The sequence below is a fragment of the Phoca vitulina genome, unplaced genomic scaffold (genome assembly GCF_004348235.1).
Source record: "Phoca vitulina isolate PV1807 unplaced genomic scaffold, GSC_HSeal_1.0 scaffold3, whole genome shotgun sequence".
Lineage (NCBI taxonomy): Eukaryota > Metazoa > Chordata > Mammalia > Carnivora > Phocidae > Phoca > Phoca vitulina.
In genome coordinates, this window is record NW_022589706.1 from 15065511 (window position 1) to 15081731 (window position 16221).

Genomic DNA, 16221 nt, shown 5'->3' on the forward strand with positions numbered 1-16221 from the left:
GTCCAAGTCAGGGATGGTGGTGGCCCCAGCAAGCCAAGGGCGGGGCGGATGTGGGAAGTAAACCAAATGGAGTAATAATACCGAGGTAGGTGAGGAATTTGAGGTGCCCATGGGATATCCATGGAGACAGCTGGCCACGTGGGAGAAGGAAAGTCTCGGAATGCAGAGATGGGCATGGAGGCTGGGGAGTAAGTCTGCTCACCAGCAGAGTGTGAGAAGTCAGAAGAACAGGACCCTTGAGTACCCCTTGTCTAAGGCAAGAGAGGACTAGAGAGGCACAGCTGGACAGGGAAGAGGTGGCCTGGGGCCAGGAAGCCAAGGGGAGAGAAGACCCAGGAGGGATGGTTGGGGTTAATATTGTCTTATTCTAGAAGGTGGTCACATTGGATGAAAGAGTCCACCTACAAGACATGTCTGACCCTTGAGAGAGATGTTTCAGGAACAGTGGAAGGGGTGAAACCAAAGAATTCAAGCGACAGGGTTGGGAGAAGCAGACTCAGGGCAACCATAAGCAGGGAATACGGATGACTCCTCAAGAAGTTTAGCAGAGAATCGAAGGAGACAGCTAGGGCAGTAGCTTGAGGCATAAACAGGTTTGAGAGAGGATTTTTTTTTTTTTTTTTTTTTGGTAGGAGGGGGCAGATTTTACAATCAGGTTTTTATTTAGCTACAGTTTGCTTTAAGAGGGATTTCAGCGTATGTCTACCTAGCAGTCTAGGAAAATCCTCAAGATGTCAGGCCTCCAGATAGATTTTCAGTAGTAGTTTCTGATAGTAACAACATCAGAGGGGATCTGAAAAGACAGACCTGACTCGGGAGGTGGCCACCACTGTGTGTCCCCTCCTATTCCCCAGACAACACGGGAGCAGAAATCCCTGAGTGAGGGTCCCTGGGGAGAGCCTGGTCCTCAAGACGTGACTGGCTCTACCCTGTCCCCACCTCCACCCCGGGTGGCCTTCTTTTGACTCTTCCCTCTGGTCCATGACAGTTCATGCTGCTCCCAGTATCTTGAACTTCCAAGCTATTTACCATTGGCCGGGGGCGGGGGGGGGGGGGGTGGAGAGCAGTAAACAGTGTTAGCACGGCAGGAAGGGCAGTGAAAGGCCAGTATATCTTCATGTACCCCCACCAGCACCAGGACCAGCACCCTACCACCAGCAAAGTGTTGACTGGAAAACTAAATGGGGCATTCAGTAAAACAAGATTTCAACACCTGTCTCTTCTTCTTTTTTTTTTTTTTTAAAGATGTTATTTATTTATTTATTTATTAGAGAGCGAGCGAGAGAGAAACAACATGAGAGGGGAGAGGGTCAGAGGGAGAAGCAGGCTCCCTGCCGAGCTGGGAGCCCAATGTGGGACTCGATCCCAGGACTCTGGGATCATGACCTGAGCCGAAGGTAGTCGCTCAACCAACTGAGCCACCCAGGCGCCCCAACACCTGTCTCTTCTATTACTGCTTTGCTACCTGTTGGTAAGTCACAGGAAGCTCATCTCTTCTTTAGCAATAGTCAGAGAACTGCCAACTCTTTGGCAATGAGTACCTCAAGCAAAATGCCCAGTACTTGAAAATCCTCTCAAAAAATAAAGTCCTATGTGGATTCATCAGTTCTTCAAGATGGCTCCCATTGGGCCCTCTCAAGGGGAGGGGGGTGTCAGGCAGCGGAAAGCCAGTAGGGGGAGCACAGGCTTACAGAACAGAATACCTTTATTCTCACTTAATAATGCTCCACCAACACAAAACTACTGTATTATTTTAGCTACAAAAGGCTAAGTTGAGGGGGATCACAGTAAGCAGACCGAATTCAGATTCTATTCCTAGCCCCCACTCCATTTGTTGTATAGTTTTTTTTTTACATGCCCCCAAATAAAACATTTATTGAAAGTATGAAACCGAAGACCTTCTAAGTTTTAAAAATGGCACATTAGGTACTTTATGTACTGATATGAAGCAATCTTTAAGATCTATTGTTATGGCGGAAAAAAGCAAGGTGCAGAACAGTGAAAAAAAACCCTCTTTTTGGTGAATACTTGCTACCATTTGTAAGAAGAAAGAAAGAAAGAAAGAAAGAAAGAAAGGAAGGAAGAGAGAAAAGACTATATTTATACAAGTATACATGAGTATATGTGTCTGTGGAAATGTGTTATGTTTCTTGGAAAGGGATACATAAGAAATAAGAAATAGTGGTTACTTCCAGGAAGGAGAATTGGGTGTCTGAGAGATGGTAGTAGTTTAGAGACACATTGATGTTTAACCTTTAAAAATTTGAACCATGAGATGGTACAAAATTATTAAATAATAGTTACAAAGGACAAGGTGCATTAAAACAAAATTAAGCTTGGAAAAAAAAAACAAACAAAGAAACCAAAATTAAACCTAGCAAAACATGTCTGTTTCTCAAAGAGGGTGAGAGCCCATCATGGAGCCTGGGGGCGTGCTGGTTGCAGTAGGGTTACGGTAGGAATGTGCTAGAAAATCAACATGTCCTGAGAGGCGGGAGCCTCAGCCTGACGGCCTGGGGTTACTGAGTTCGGCAGGCAGCAGGTCTCTGTTCTAATGGTCCCGCTTTTTCCTGAAATCCATGTTACACTATATGTTAACTAACTAGAATTTAAATAAAAACTTGCAATAAACAAAAAAAGAAAAGTCAGCTGTTTAGTGGAGGCTTGTGATGTGATCAGAACTGTAGCTGGCGGGGGTTGAGAGAGTGTGGGGGTTGGCGGCGGAGGAGGGTCTGGGGGTCTGCAGTTGGAGGACCGATGGGAGGGCCTTCCCAAGGAAGAGGTGATAGTCTGGTGGGAACAAAGCAGAGAGGGCAGCTAGGAGATGTACACTGAAGTCCCATGACAAGGACCTGACCTATATATTGAATCCATGAAAACTGTAAAGAGCATTAAGGGAACAAGAAAAAAAGAGTAGAAGATGATTCCATCATCCATTCATTAAATAATCATAAACACCTACTGTGGGCCCAGCACTGTCCTCTGTACTGGGAGAGAACAGCAATTCTAATGGACAAACGTTCTGGCCTTGGGACAGCTTCAACCTGCATGATGTGGAGGTTTGTTGAACCTGAGTATCAGGATGGTGGGCAGAGCCCATTAAATATTCTTCAAGTCATGCTTGAATTATGGCTGCATAATATTCCATCTTATGGATTTACTATAATCTTAACCAGCCTCCAGCTTAAAAACATTGGGGGAGGGTGCCTGGGTGGCTTAGTTGGTTAAGCGTCTGACTCTTGATTTCGGCTCAGGTCATGATCTCAGGTTGTGAGATCAAGGCCCACATCAGGCTCTATGCTCAGCATGGAGTCTGCTTGAGACTCTCTCCCTCTCCCTCTGCGCTCGTACATTCTCCCCCTCTCAAAATAAAATAAAACAAAATATAAATAAAAACATTTGGGTTGTTTCTGTTTTCTCCCCCTCCTACAAATGAATCCATGGTGAACACCTTATATATGAATCTGAGGCCATCATACCGATTTTTTTCTTTAGGATAAATTTCTAGATGCAGACCATGTGGGTCAAAGGGCAGGAGCATTTTCAAGGGTCTTAAAATGTACTAAGGAGTGGGTGGCCCAGAGTCTAGATTCCTTGAATGTGAAGAGCTGAAAGGATATGGGGGAAACCATCAGCCTTGCAGTTGGAAATGTGGGTCCTGCTCTGGATGACGAGGTGGGGACAAGAGTTCTGAGAAGAGCCTGCAGAGAGTGAGAGGCAACGATGGGGGGTGGGGATGGAGCCCCCCAGGTGGGGTAAGGAGAGCAGAAGGCCTGGTGGAGACCTGGGAGGGAAGCGAGGGACATGGAGGCAATCGAGGGGATGAGGAGAAAGTCAGAGGAATCCAAGGAGATGAGTGCAAGATGGGAATTGGGATGCAGAGAAATTAGAAAAGAAACAGACTAAGAAAGTGGGGTTTGGGGGTATTGGAGACCCTCAAAGGAAGACTGCTGTGAAAAATCTGGGAAGAGGTCTCGGGAGGTGTTGAAGCCAAGGTGGTCTTTCTTTCCTGCATATGGCATCCCCTTGGGCTGGTTCAGATCCAGAACCCTGATGTTCCCTCCAGAAAATCCCCCTGAATCTGCATTTCAAAACCAGTGTCTCTGAGTGATTCTGACATGGATGCCCCCCAGAACACACATTGAGGGGGTTGCTGTTGAAGAAGTAAAGGAGGCCTTCTTGTTCACAAAGACGCTGGATGAATGGAATTCAGGGGGAGCTGCAGAGAAAAGGCTTTGGCGGTTCAGGGAGCTCCGTGTGGTTTCTGGATGAAGAGGCAGGAGCCGGGGCGGGGGGAGGGGGGTTAGGAGTGGAACAGGTGGGAAGAGTTGCTCACAGGGGAGCCAGGCCCAGAGGAGGGAAGATGGTGTGGACCAACAGGATGGTGGGCCGGTGTGTTTCCCAGAGCCAGGACGGGGAGGGTGGAAGGCCCTGGTTCCAGGGGAGGGTAAGTCATAGGGTTCCTGGTGAGGAGCATCTATTTTCTCAGTAAAAGAGCAGCTGAGGTTACCTGCTGAGAACAGACTAGGGTTTAGAAGACCTGAGAAGGTTTGAAAGAGCCCCAGCGGTGCTTTACTGGAAGTCAGTGAGGACAAAGAAGGCTCATGCAGAACACCACCGGCTGGATAAAATAGACCTCATACCTATTCTGGGGAGATTTCCATTTCCTCTCCCTCCCCTGAGAAGTATCTGCATTTTAGCACCTGACTGTTTCATTCCTTGGTTAAGATTTCTTTTAAAAGAATTTTAAAAACTTCTTCTGTCAATAAATGACCCTTGTCATCCTTCTGAGTTTACCCAGACTCCCTCCATCGCTCCCTGCCTTCTTTTATATATATCTTAATCTCCTGCGCGATCTTCCCTTCACTCTGGCTTCTCTTTTTTCTATTTTGTTTTTACAATACTCTCATTCATTTTCCAGTTGCCTTGCTCCCTGTGCCCCTCCCCCTCGCCAGGACCCCGATTCCCTCATCCCTCCCCTCCTTGCTGGAAGCCCAGCTTTTCCGAGCCTGCTCACTTCTTCCACGCCTTCATTTTGGAGCTGCGTGTAGGTTTTATAAGCAGGACCAGCTACATAATTTGGGGGGCCCACCACAAAATGCAAATGCAGGCCTCCTTGTTCAAAAGTGATCAAGAATCTGAAGATGGTGACTGTGGAGTTCCGGACCAAGGGCAGGGCCCTTCCAAGCACGGTCGCTTGCCCTCAAAGCCAGCCCTGTTTCCGACGTCTGTTGCCTTAACTTATTGTTTATTCACCATTCTCTGAACACCTCCAGTTTTGCGTGTGTCGCTGATGGCTACTTTAACTTGATTTTGCCCCACCTAGTCGATATGTTTATAAAAACCAAGGAAGACCTCTATTTTAATTGTTCCGTCCCACCACCTTCTTTGCTTCTCTGGAAGAGTGACATGACACTCCCTTGTAGGCCCAGCTGCCTTGCTTGGTGTTCCTCCTGGTCAGAACCCCTCATGGTCATGCTGTAGGTTAAGATGGCACTGAGGAGGTGCCACCCCTGAAGGAGACCCACAGGAGAGGTGGGGTAAGTTCCCCGGGCAATGGTACTGTCAAAATGGCCCAGGTCATCTGCATTCCTCAGTGAGGGGCTCAGAGTAAGTGTTCAATACGTAATGGCTGGTAGTATTCTCCCCCTCCCCCACTCCGGCAAATGGCTAAGATGCTGTCGTAATGCAGACACACCATTCTAGTTTAAGAAGTGTCCTTCCAGACTTAAGGGCTCCCTCCCCTCCCCCAAAGGCCTGCAGTCCCACCTGGCTGCCACCAGCCAGCATCCCACATTTCTCCCGCCCACCACCCACCCAAGGGTCCAGCTACCTACTTGTTGGTCTGCCTTTGGTGCTGGATGACCATGTTTTTCTCGTGGATTGTCTCCAGCAGGGCCGTTGCCAGAGATTTCAGATCAGAAATGGACTGTGGAGTAGCTGGGAGACTGCACCCATGATCTTCAGATAACAGATCCTGAACTAGGTGGGATATAAAGTTTACAGCTCAGTCTTAAGTCCTTCTGAAACACTGCAATGCAAACCAATGTCCGTTCTTCCTGGATAATGAAGCTGGGATAGGCTCCCCGCTTCTAAATGCTATGATGTTGTATTGAAGAATCTACTTCAGGTGTCAAAATAAAATAAAATTCAGTGTGAGGGTTGAGCAGAAACAAGGAAGTTCTCATGGACGTTTATCACCAGTTTTTTAAAGGGATAATAATCTTTTTCATTTGTCCATTATTTTACCCTTTCGAAACACTTTCATACTAACTCATTTGAGGTCCAAAATTAAAAAAAAAAAACAAAACCCCACCTGGGGAGTATTATTTATTCCCATTTCATGGACAGGAAAGCAAGGCACTGATTAAAAACATCAGCTGAAGGTCACACAGCCTTGCAAATGGCAATGACTCTGGTCCCGAGCTCCTCGCTTTGTGGCAGAGTTTCCTACGGTGTGGTATGTTCAGTGGGTGGCAAGATCACAGGGACATTATTTAAAATACAAAATATATTTTGTGTCTGCATGTTTCAGAAACTACAAGTTACCACAAAAAAGACACCGCTTGTACTCCTATCAGACAGAAAAAATTAAATCTCTCACTAGATCTTTGAACATCATTTTCTATATGCCTATACATAGATATACAGATTCATACCTTTTTCTTCTGAAATGGGAAAAAGCTCTGCTTTTTTCACTTAACCCTATTCCTCATCATCAATATCTCCTAAAACACAAAATGTAAAGGCAGCTTGGGAGCCCATATAGAGATATAGAATAATTTATTTAATTTCTGCTGGAAATTTATGTTACTTCTTATGTTGTTTTTTTTCTTATAACTAATGTAGGAAGAACTTTCCTCAAGCAGTATGTTTTCATACATCGGTAATTATTTCTTGCTGCTCAAAGGGGATGAGTTCAAGGTTTTTCAAAATAAGTTGCCGGAGGGTTATCCAGAAAGGCTGGGTTGTCCAGAAGGCCGTTGTGGGCTTACGGCATGGCCTTTGATCGTGGCTGGCATTCCCCACATCAGTGATAAGACTGGGTCTCACCATTCAAAGACGTTTAGCTGTCAAGGGTATCCAGAGCTAAACTCACATGGGCTACTTCACATTTCTGTGGAGTATTGTGGTTTTCTATTTAAAAACAATTCTAGGGTATCCTTTTTTTAGTTGAGTGGAAAAACAGAAGTTGCTTGGAAAAGTGCCTTGGTTATTAGGCCGGCTGGAGATTCAGCACATTTTTTTTTCCCCTAGCCACTCCAGCTCTGATTAAGACTCCTGCATGCTCGTTGCTGGTCTGCATGGCCGACAACCCGAAAGTGGGCCAGGCAAGCATGTTCAAACCTGAGGCTTACGCTGAGAACTGAATTCCCAAATATTAAGTGTCAGAAGCAAGCTCTCTGCTATTTATTCCCCTGGACTGTTCCTGGAAGATCATTATTTTTCATCAGAATCGACAAGAAGGAGGAACAGAATTGCAATCAATAAAAGCTTCTTTGAAAAAGGCACATGTTCCATGATAAAATGATTTCAGCAGCTGTGAGACTTTTCTATTCTGGTCACAGAGGCCAGAAAAAGGAGAAGCTTGGCGAGGTTGGAACATGGACCCAGGGATGCTAAACTGGTGATCAGAGGAGGGAAAGCACTCTTGAAGGAAGAGCACAGGATCGGGGACCAGATGCGAAGGGGGTCCTGTTATTAGAAAGATAGCTAATGTGGCTGTTCTCAAAGCAGGATCCCAGAACAGGCATCAGCAACACCTGGGAACTTTTTAGAAATGCGTATTCTCTGGGGTCCCCCGGAGCTACTAAATCAAAAACTGTGTGTGTAGGGGGCAGTAATCTATGTTTTCAAACAAGCCCTCCAGCCAATGCTGATACAGATGAAGGTTTGAGAAGGGCTGTTCTAAGAACCACCTTGGTTCCCCACCCACAAACGGAGATGCGGAGCCCGAGCTCCGGCGTTCTGTGGTCCTAAGCGGTCCCTCCAGAGAACAAACCGTACCTTGCTTTGCAGACAGGACTCCAGTCAGCGCGCTGCTGCTAGATTTACTCTGGCCTTTCGAGTTTTTCCGTCTCTCGAGAGCATTCTAATGCAGCATTGGGAGAAAATACAAATCTCTATCAAAAAAGCCAAAAAAAAAAAAAAACAAAAAGAAAGAAAAATACCTACTTAGAGTAGACACATCCTCCCATCGGGCACACAAGAACCCTTGGCAAATTCCAAATGCTGACCCAACTTTTAAAATCCCAAGTCCCTGCCAAAGAGTTATGAAATTGATGGACCTGGTAGAGAGTTGTTTTTTTTTCTTAAAGTTGGTGCCCAGCAGAATGACAGCAATTACCTTCTCCTATATATAAAAGGCACTCAATGCGTATTCATTAAATTAAATCAAATCTGAAAGCAAGAGCTCCATCAAATGTGTGAAGTCACTAGTTATGGAAACCCCTTCTGAATAGACATGAGATGGAGAACAGGTTTCCTTTCATTTGCCGATGCCAAGAGATCGCTATTGGTCTTCGGAAGTCTTCCGTGGCTGGACTGGAAAAAGTCAGGACCCATGGATGATGTCTGCCATGGACACAAGATTAGCAGGTGCACAGGTGCCCACCAAAGTGCCATTCTATCACAGACCGTCACATTACATTGATATGACTGTGTAGCAGTGCTTGGCACATTGAAGAATGAAGTAAAGGCTGTTAAATGAATGCATACACACATTTTTTAAATGTATGTATTAATTATACAACTTTAAAAGCTGCATTCTTCTGTGGCTCCATGTGTATATATAGACTGGCATAAAGTGTGGCCCCCGCAGCATGGAAAAGGAAGAACAGCATAGAGACTTCGGAGAAGAAAAGCTAACACCAGAAGCCAGGAAAACGAGAAGGTTCTCCCAAGCATCCAGACTGCTGTAAAATTTTACCCTCAGGAAGAGAAATCAATCTATTTTCAAAGCAGAGAAACCCAGGAGATGCTTCTAATTATAACGCTCACAACGAACATCTGCAGAAATAGATATTATCAAACTAATGGGGCTGGAATGAGTCTAAACAACAGTGGGAGAATTTAAACATTCTGTCCTTTCAGTGTGACGTGAACATTCTCGCTCAGATTGTGATTTCCCAATCTTGGTTTCTTCTTGTTGCTCGGAAACCATTTTCTTATGGATAGTTATGAGACAGATAGCGTCTGATGATGGAACATTTTCTAGAGAAGCCAATAGGACGCCTGATTCTATGTGGACCAAGGCTGTGAAGTGGCCACGTCCAGATCCTGGCAGGCCCCGTGTGCCCCATCCTGGTGACAGCAACGAAGATGCTCTTGCAAAAGCTATTTTTGTTGTGTTTGTTGTTTTGGGCTTAAGTCCTCCTGGTTACCTCAGTGAAAGCTCTTACTCTATCCGGGAGGGCAGGCGAGCACTCAAATGTCTTTGGCACATAAAAGGGAATTAAAATAGAATGGCATTTAGATGTACAATAGTGAATCATTACCAGCATCATCACTATTCTCTACCTTGTACTTGGCGATGTTTGATTTCAAGAGGTTGACCTCTTCGTGGAGTTGCTTTAATCGCTCTTGAAGGTACCTAGGAAAGAAAACATGCAACTAGGAAGTGTTTGGGAGCAAAATAAAAAACATACACGCAAGTAGGAGAAGAAAAAAAGAAAACAACCCGACTCCAGAGTCACTGTGTACATACAATGCTTTCTCACCACCAAAAGAGGAGGAGAAAAGTGCATCTTGGTGACCTCTTCTTAAACGGAGACGATCAAGGTCAAATATGCCCAAATCACAGAAACCCCACTTTAGAACAGCCTTCTGCAGAGATCCCCTAAGGGGTCTCCACACAGTTTTCACATAATTCTCATTAAGATGATTCCACTGGGAAGGCAGGCAGGAAGAGGCGACACCAGACGTAACATTAAATTAGACCACACACACACACACACACACACACACACACACTGAAATTTGCCTCGGGGAAAAGAAACAGCTAAGGGAATTTCTCAATTTATTTTCTTATTCTTTCCCCTCTCCTTAACAGCAATACCAAGCAGCTTTCACTGGCTCCCTACCCTTCGTGCCCCCCCGGGGAGGGGGGAGGGTAGGGGGAGAGGCACACAAGCAGGTGTGTGGTGCTTCTTTTCCGACTTTTACAGCTAATACGTGACATTACTATCACCATTTTGGTGGTGGGACTTTCCTTTCATTGCAAGGCAAATGTAACTCTGGGCTGCAGAGAACTCGCGGCCAGCGTCCTGCCTGAGTGCGCGTCCAGGCCTGGCCACTTGCCTGTTCTCCATACAGAGGGCGTCCACGTCAATGATGCGGTTCTCGTGCCCACCCAGGATGTGGTTTAGCTCCTGGTTGAGCCTCTCCACTTTGTCCTGGTAGGAAGACCGTTCTTCTTTAACGTCCTGAAGCTCATCCACAGAGGCCTGCAGGTCATGCTCCAGAGACTCAATCTGAAACCAAGGAAGTGTCCTTACTTAAGATGTTCTTCAGACGTCATTTTATGGCCAGAGATGGAGCCTTCTGCTTGGCTGACCGACTCTGACAGAGCATATTCATCCCACCCCCGTATGCTATGAAACCACAAGCACCACACGCAGGGTAAAAGCTTCAGGGAAGGGAGCAAGTCCCTGCCAGACGCTCGTGATGTCTAAGATCGGGCGGGGGCAGCAGCTTGGGAGCAGAACCGATCCCTTCCCAAGTGCAGCGTGCCCCAAAGCAAGAGGCTCGGAGAGGGCAAATCCAGACACTAGCAATAGCAGCCGGGGTCCTGCATGTGCATACCTTCTCCGGCTACTCCAGACCCAGAAATCTTGTTCCGCTCTTCAAAACCAATTAGCGAGAGAAGGAAAAAGAAGTTTAGGCTCTTTTCCCCGTTCCCTAACTAGGGCTCTGTACCCGTTGAGATTTTGCCTAAAAAGCATCACTCAGCACTTCAGGAAACTTGCAAATGAAGGCCAGTTTGTCATGTCTTGTTCCTTTCCTGTCTATCCTGAGTAGGGGGAGGGGGATGTTTCTTGTGTTCAGAGCAGTGGTACCCCAAACTAGGAGGATAGAACTGCTGGAAGCAAGAACCACAAGAGGCCGCTCGGGAAGTAGCAGAGCAGGGAGAACGTAAAAGCATTCAACTCACACCCTCCTTCCGCCTCCAACTGGCATCCCAGGCACCTCGCCCTCTCTGAGAAACAGGGGGCACAGTCCAATGGTACAAACATATCCCCCACTCTTAATAGATGTTAGGAATAACCTGTTCCTTAGCTCTCTCCAGCTGCTGAACCAAGTCTTCACGCTCATGAGCTGCAAAGTGCCGCACGCCAATTTCTTCGTCTCCGAGCCTCTGCTTGGCGATTGTCATCCTCAAGAGCTGCATTTTCCATTAGTAGGAAAAGGGAGAGAGAGAGAGAGAGAATGTGTGTGTGTGTTAAAATGAATAGATCCAAACAAAAACCCAAGCATATTAGGCAGAACGTTTTGGAAGGTAAGACTTTTCAAGAAATACTAAGGAAAGGCACGAGACAAAGAAATGTCTTGTCAATATCATGAATTAAAAAAAATTAAATACAATATATATTGTAGTTTGTACACACATGCATATACCCCTATACGCATGCATACACAGTATAAATCTACCGGGAACGCCGGCCTGGGCATTTGAAGGTGGAGGTCCTTTGTAGTGTTACCACAGTGAAGAAAAAATGCTGGGTCTCTTTTACACTCAGCAAAGATGACAAAATGGTAATGCAATTTTCGGAAGCCTCTAGTAAGATGGGCATGCCCTCCCACATCTTAACAATGAGGCTACGTCAGCAAGGGCCTTAAAAATGTCCCCACCAAAGATCCAGTAACCCTGCCTCTAACAACCTGGGCTAACAACAATCCCAGACATGCACTAGCTTTAGGAAAAAAGAAAAAGTAGATTGTACTCTCATTTCCAGAAAGAGCTAAACGAAAACGAACGTCTAACGAGAGCGGGATGGCTAGCAAAGTGTAGTGCAATCAATCAATGGGCTGGTTTGCAGCTGTTGGAAATAAGGGTGATGAACTGTGTAATAACACAGAACATGCTTATGATAGCATGCTAAGCAGGGAACAAAAAGCAGAAGACTTTCATTTGCAGTAAAATTGAAATTATATGAAGAACCCGTGCACAAAAGAAAAAAGGACCCAATACACCGAAATTTTTAAATGTGTGTGTTTCGGTGATGGTGAGACCATGTATGTTCTCTGTTCTGTGCTCTAACTTCTAACTTTTCAAATAAGCACACATGACTTTCATAACAGACTTTTATCTATAGGTTTTAAAATGCCTATGGATAAAATTCCAGTCTTCAAAATATAATTTTCCAAAGGATCCCTGCAGAACCGAGAGCTGCCCCAGACTCTGGAGCCTTGCTCCATGTGCAACTCCAAACCTTCGGGTAGGGCCATGATGGAAACTGTGATCCCTGGAAGATCTGATGGGGCCAGAAGAGCCCTTAAGTGCCTAGCTCAGTGCCAAACGGGGTGGCCATGAGACTGACTTTTTCAAGTTATGGCCCTGCTTCCTGATGCTTCTTCTGAAAAGGTTGTAAGCCTGATTCCCCACCTCCCTGTAGGGTGTGTGTGGATGGGCTTCGTAGACAGAGGACATCCTAGAGACAGATTTTTACGACCCAGCCAGCAATGCCTGCTTGGGGCATGCTCTTCTTCATTCCAACATGGATCTTAAGGGGTTCATGGCCAGCAAAGAAAATGGATTTTCAAGTCTCTAAAGGATTTAGGGGCAGGTGAGAGATAGAAAGTTAAAAGCCAAGGTAGAATATTAACTAGATTGGGACAATAAATACCAGCAATGACCACGGAAAACAACAGTGCCTAAAGAAAAGCAAAGAGCATTTTCAAACGATATCTATTTTGGGTCTTTATTTGAAAACCACTCAACTGAATGTGACCCATATTTATTGTGCACCTACTATGCGCTAAAGCATCGGAGCAGACAATGCTCCGGGCAGCTTGTACAAAGGGCCGGCAGAGGACGTGGGATACTCAAGTATACAGACGGCTGGGCTTCCTGGAATCTGAGTACAGTTGATCCTCATTACTCAAGGATCCCGTATGTGTGAATTTACCTACCTGCACATTTATTTATAATCTCAAAATCAACATTCGTGGCATTTTTGCATCATGGGCAGACATGTGCAGGTAAGTACAAAGCTGCAAACACGTGACTCATCCGACAGGAGCGTTCCCAGCTGAGGTAGAACAATGCAACGCTCTACCTTCTTGTTTCAGTTCTCATACTGCAAACAAGTGTCCCTTTCATGGTCTATTCAGTGCCCTGTTTGTTCATGCTTTTGTCCTTTTTGTTGGTGTTTTGCTGTTTAAAATGCACAGTGCTGAAGGGATGTCTCGTGTTCCTAGGCACACGAAGGTTGTGAGGTGCCTGACGGAGAATACGAGCCAGGTGTGAGTTACGGCGCTACAGGCCCTGAGTTCAATGTTAAAGAATCAACTGTATAGGCTAAGTAAGATGGCTTTACACAGAAACACACATAAAAGAAAGTTCTGTGTGAATTGATTAAAAAAAATATTGTGACCAGAGGCTCAGAGGAACCTAGTCTCGCATTTCCCCTAGGAGCAATGGTTCGGTATTTGCTAATTCGCTGTTCGCAGAGAATTCAGAGAGCAGAGCTCTCAAGAATAATGCGAATCACCTGTACTGGGGGAGATGGAGTTTATGGCAGAACTGGTTAATTCGACCGAAAGCTGATATGTGAAAACATCTTCTACATTACACAATTTCTTAGCTGAGAAACAGCTAAGAACCCCAAGTGGATATGCAGAAAGACAAACAGCTAACCAAATGAGAAACGTTTCTCAGATCAAAGGGTCCAGGAACAAGAGGGCTTGTGCCTTTTTCGGCATGAGGACACAGGAGGCCTTTGACACGGCGTGGAACAGGGGAAGGGGGGGGCGCTTCTCTTGGTATGTGAAAACCAGACTGACAGCCTGAACTTGAAGTAATAAAACACTACTGTGGTTTTCCATGCACAGAACGCTTCACTGAACACCTAATTTAGAATCACACAATTATGTTTGTTTAACGCCAATTAATTATTAAACATGTTTATTGAGGTCTGACAGCCATATAAGAGAGTCATCTTTTATATGCCCGATGCCTGTTAAGCTTCAATAAATATGTTAACAATCATTTGGTGTTTAATATGCATACAGTATTGCCTATTAAATTGCAGGGCTGGACTGGTTGAAACATTTATTTTTAAAAGTGAGGCCCACACTGGTAATAGCTGGATCAATTAGTTGGTCAAACTCAAGTGCAACCAGCTGAAGGGGCCCAAGGAGGGGGTTGCAGTAGGGATGCGGCGGGAAGAGTTCTCCCGCCTTCCAGGGCGACAGCCTCGCAGGCTCTGCACTCTGTCTTGGTTGGGATCTGGGTCCTGGCTCCACAGTCTGCCTGCTGTGCAAGTGTACACAGGCCTGACCTTCCCTGAGCTGCAGTATCTTCCACTGAAGCAGGAACAGTATAGCTTCTGGGGGCGGGGGTGGGGGGTGCAGGGAGGCTCGCTATAAGTGTGAACTGAGAAGGATTAGAGTTGCTTTAAGTGAGCATTTAACTCAAGGGTTCAAATATCCCTGCTTGGCAGAGAGGTGCAGGAACGTAAAAAGAGGAGGAAGAGAGCCACGGAGAAGAGAGGATGATCGAGCAAAATTTTTTAAGTTGGGTCACTACGCACCCCTGCTTTCAGGGTCCCGGACAGAGGGGTGTGGGAGAGTGGTTGCTAATACCTTTAGACACAATCACATTGTTCATATTTATCCATACTACCCGGTTCGGGAACCTAAATGCCACATGCCCTGAACTTTATGGACAATTTAAGGGACCATCACGGGGAACGGTGGCGAGACACGTTTTTGCGTCTCACGTGCTGACTTCAGGACCTAATCCTAAGAGAGGATGGGATTTTTCTGCAATACTTAGCACAGCCCCCGGAACACAGAAAGTGTGCACCGTCAGCTGCTGTCACCATTACTGTTATGACTGTCATCATTGTCATCCTCCACGTGAGCGTCCCCATACATACGCCCGCTGGGGAGGTCCAGTCGTTCTTCCAAGCTGGAGGAAGCAGAGCTCCAGAGCCAACCTTATCTGTAGACCACAGGCAATGATGTTGATGTCCCACCTTGGAAATGGCTATGAAGCAACTGCTCTGGGCACTTAATTCCCCCAAACGGGGCCATCAAAACTCCACGGCCACCCTCCCTGCGCCAGCCCGAGAAGCGGATCATTGCCCTGCGAGGCGCACGCATGCCACCAATAGATGTATTCATTTGCTGATTTAGATGGAAATAAACGTTTATGAATGAATTATGGGTGTGAGTCGTCAGCTTATGGCTGAGGAGCAGCTGCAGCTGGGATGTGGCGGCGGGACGCGTCCACAAAACCATGTGGCCAAATGGCTCTTGGGTGCTCCTCCCCCACCCCATGGATGGAGTCCGACCCCTCTGTGGAGGCCCTGTTCAAACTCTGGTCCTCACTGGGGGCCCCCAGTCGGAATGACTCACTCCCTTCCACAATCTCTTCTCAGGCTTCACCCCTCGGCCCTCCACATCCTCTCCTCATCTGGTCTTTGCTTGCCTGAACCCCTCTTCCCCTGTCGACGGTGACAGGTAGCCAGGGGCAGGACCAGCTGCTATTCGCAGGTGTTACCTGTGTTCAGATCCCGATGCTGCTCATCTTCGTCATGCCACCTTGGCAAGTCATCTAACCTTGTTGGGCCCCAGGTGACATCTGTTTATCTGAAAACGGGGACTGTCTTCATCCATCCAGCCCACTGAAACGGACTGCCACAGACTGGTGGCTTCTGAACAACAAGCCTTTATGTCTCGCAGTTCTAGAGGCTGGGAGTCCTAGATCGAGGTGCTGGGAGGATGTGGTGTCTGCTTCCTGCTTTAGAGATGGCCATTGGCTTGCTGTATCCTCATGTAGTGGAGGAGATGACAGAGATGCCGGGCCTCTTTTATAGGACACCCATTCCATTCATGAGAGCGCCCCCTCCTGACCCAATCGCTTCACAAAAGCCCCACCTCCTGCTACCATCCCACTGGAGGTTAGGATCTCAACATACAAATTTGTGGGGGGACACAAATATTCAGTCTCTAAACATTCCACCCCTGGCCCCCTAAAATTCATGTTCTTCTCAC

The 16221-nt window shown here is 46.4% G+C and overlaps 1 protein-coding gene across 3 annotated transcripts in view; it reads right to left on the reverse strand.

The window, feature by feature from the left end:
* The window catches only part of CCDC149 (coiled-coil domain containing 149), a 102845-nt gene that overhangs the window by 24313 nt on the left and 62311 nt on the right, over positions 1–16221 (reverse strand). For all 3 annotated transcript variants that reach the window (XM_032400108.1, XM_032400110.1, XM_032400109.1), the window contains 5 exons: positions 11267–11383; positions 10300–10472; positions 9520–9592; positions 8008–8092; positions 5838–5982 (listed from right to left, as the gene is read on the reverse strand). In XM_032400108.1, coding sequence (XP_032255999.1) covers positions 5838–5982; positions 8008–8092; positions 9520–9592; positions 10300–10472; positions 11267–11383 — 593 coding nt within the window. The remainder of the gene's footprint in view (positions 1–5837; positions 5983–8007; positions 8093–9519; positions 9593–10299; positions 10473–11266; positions 11384–16221) is intronic.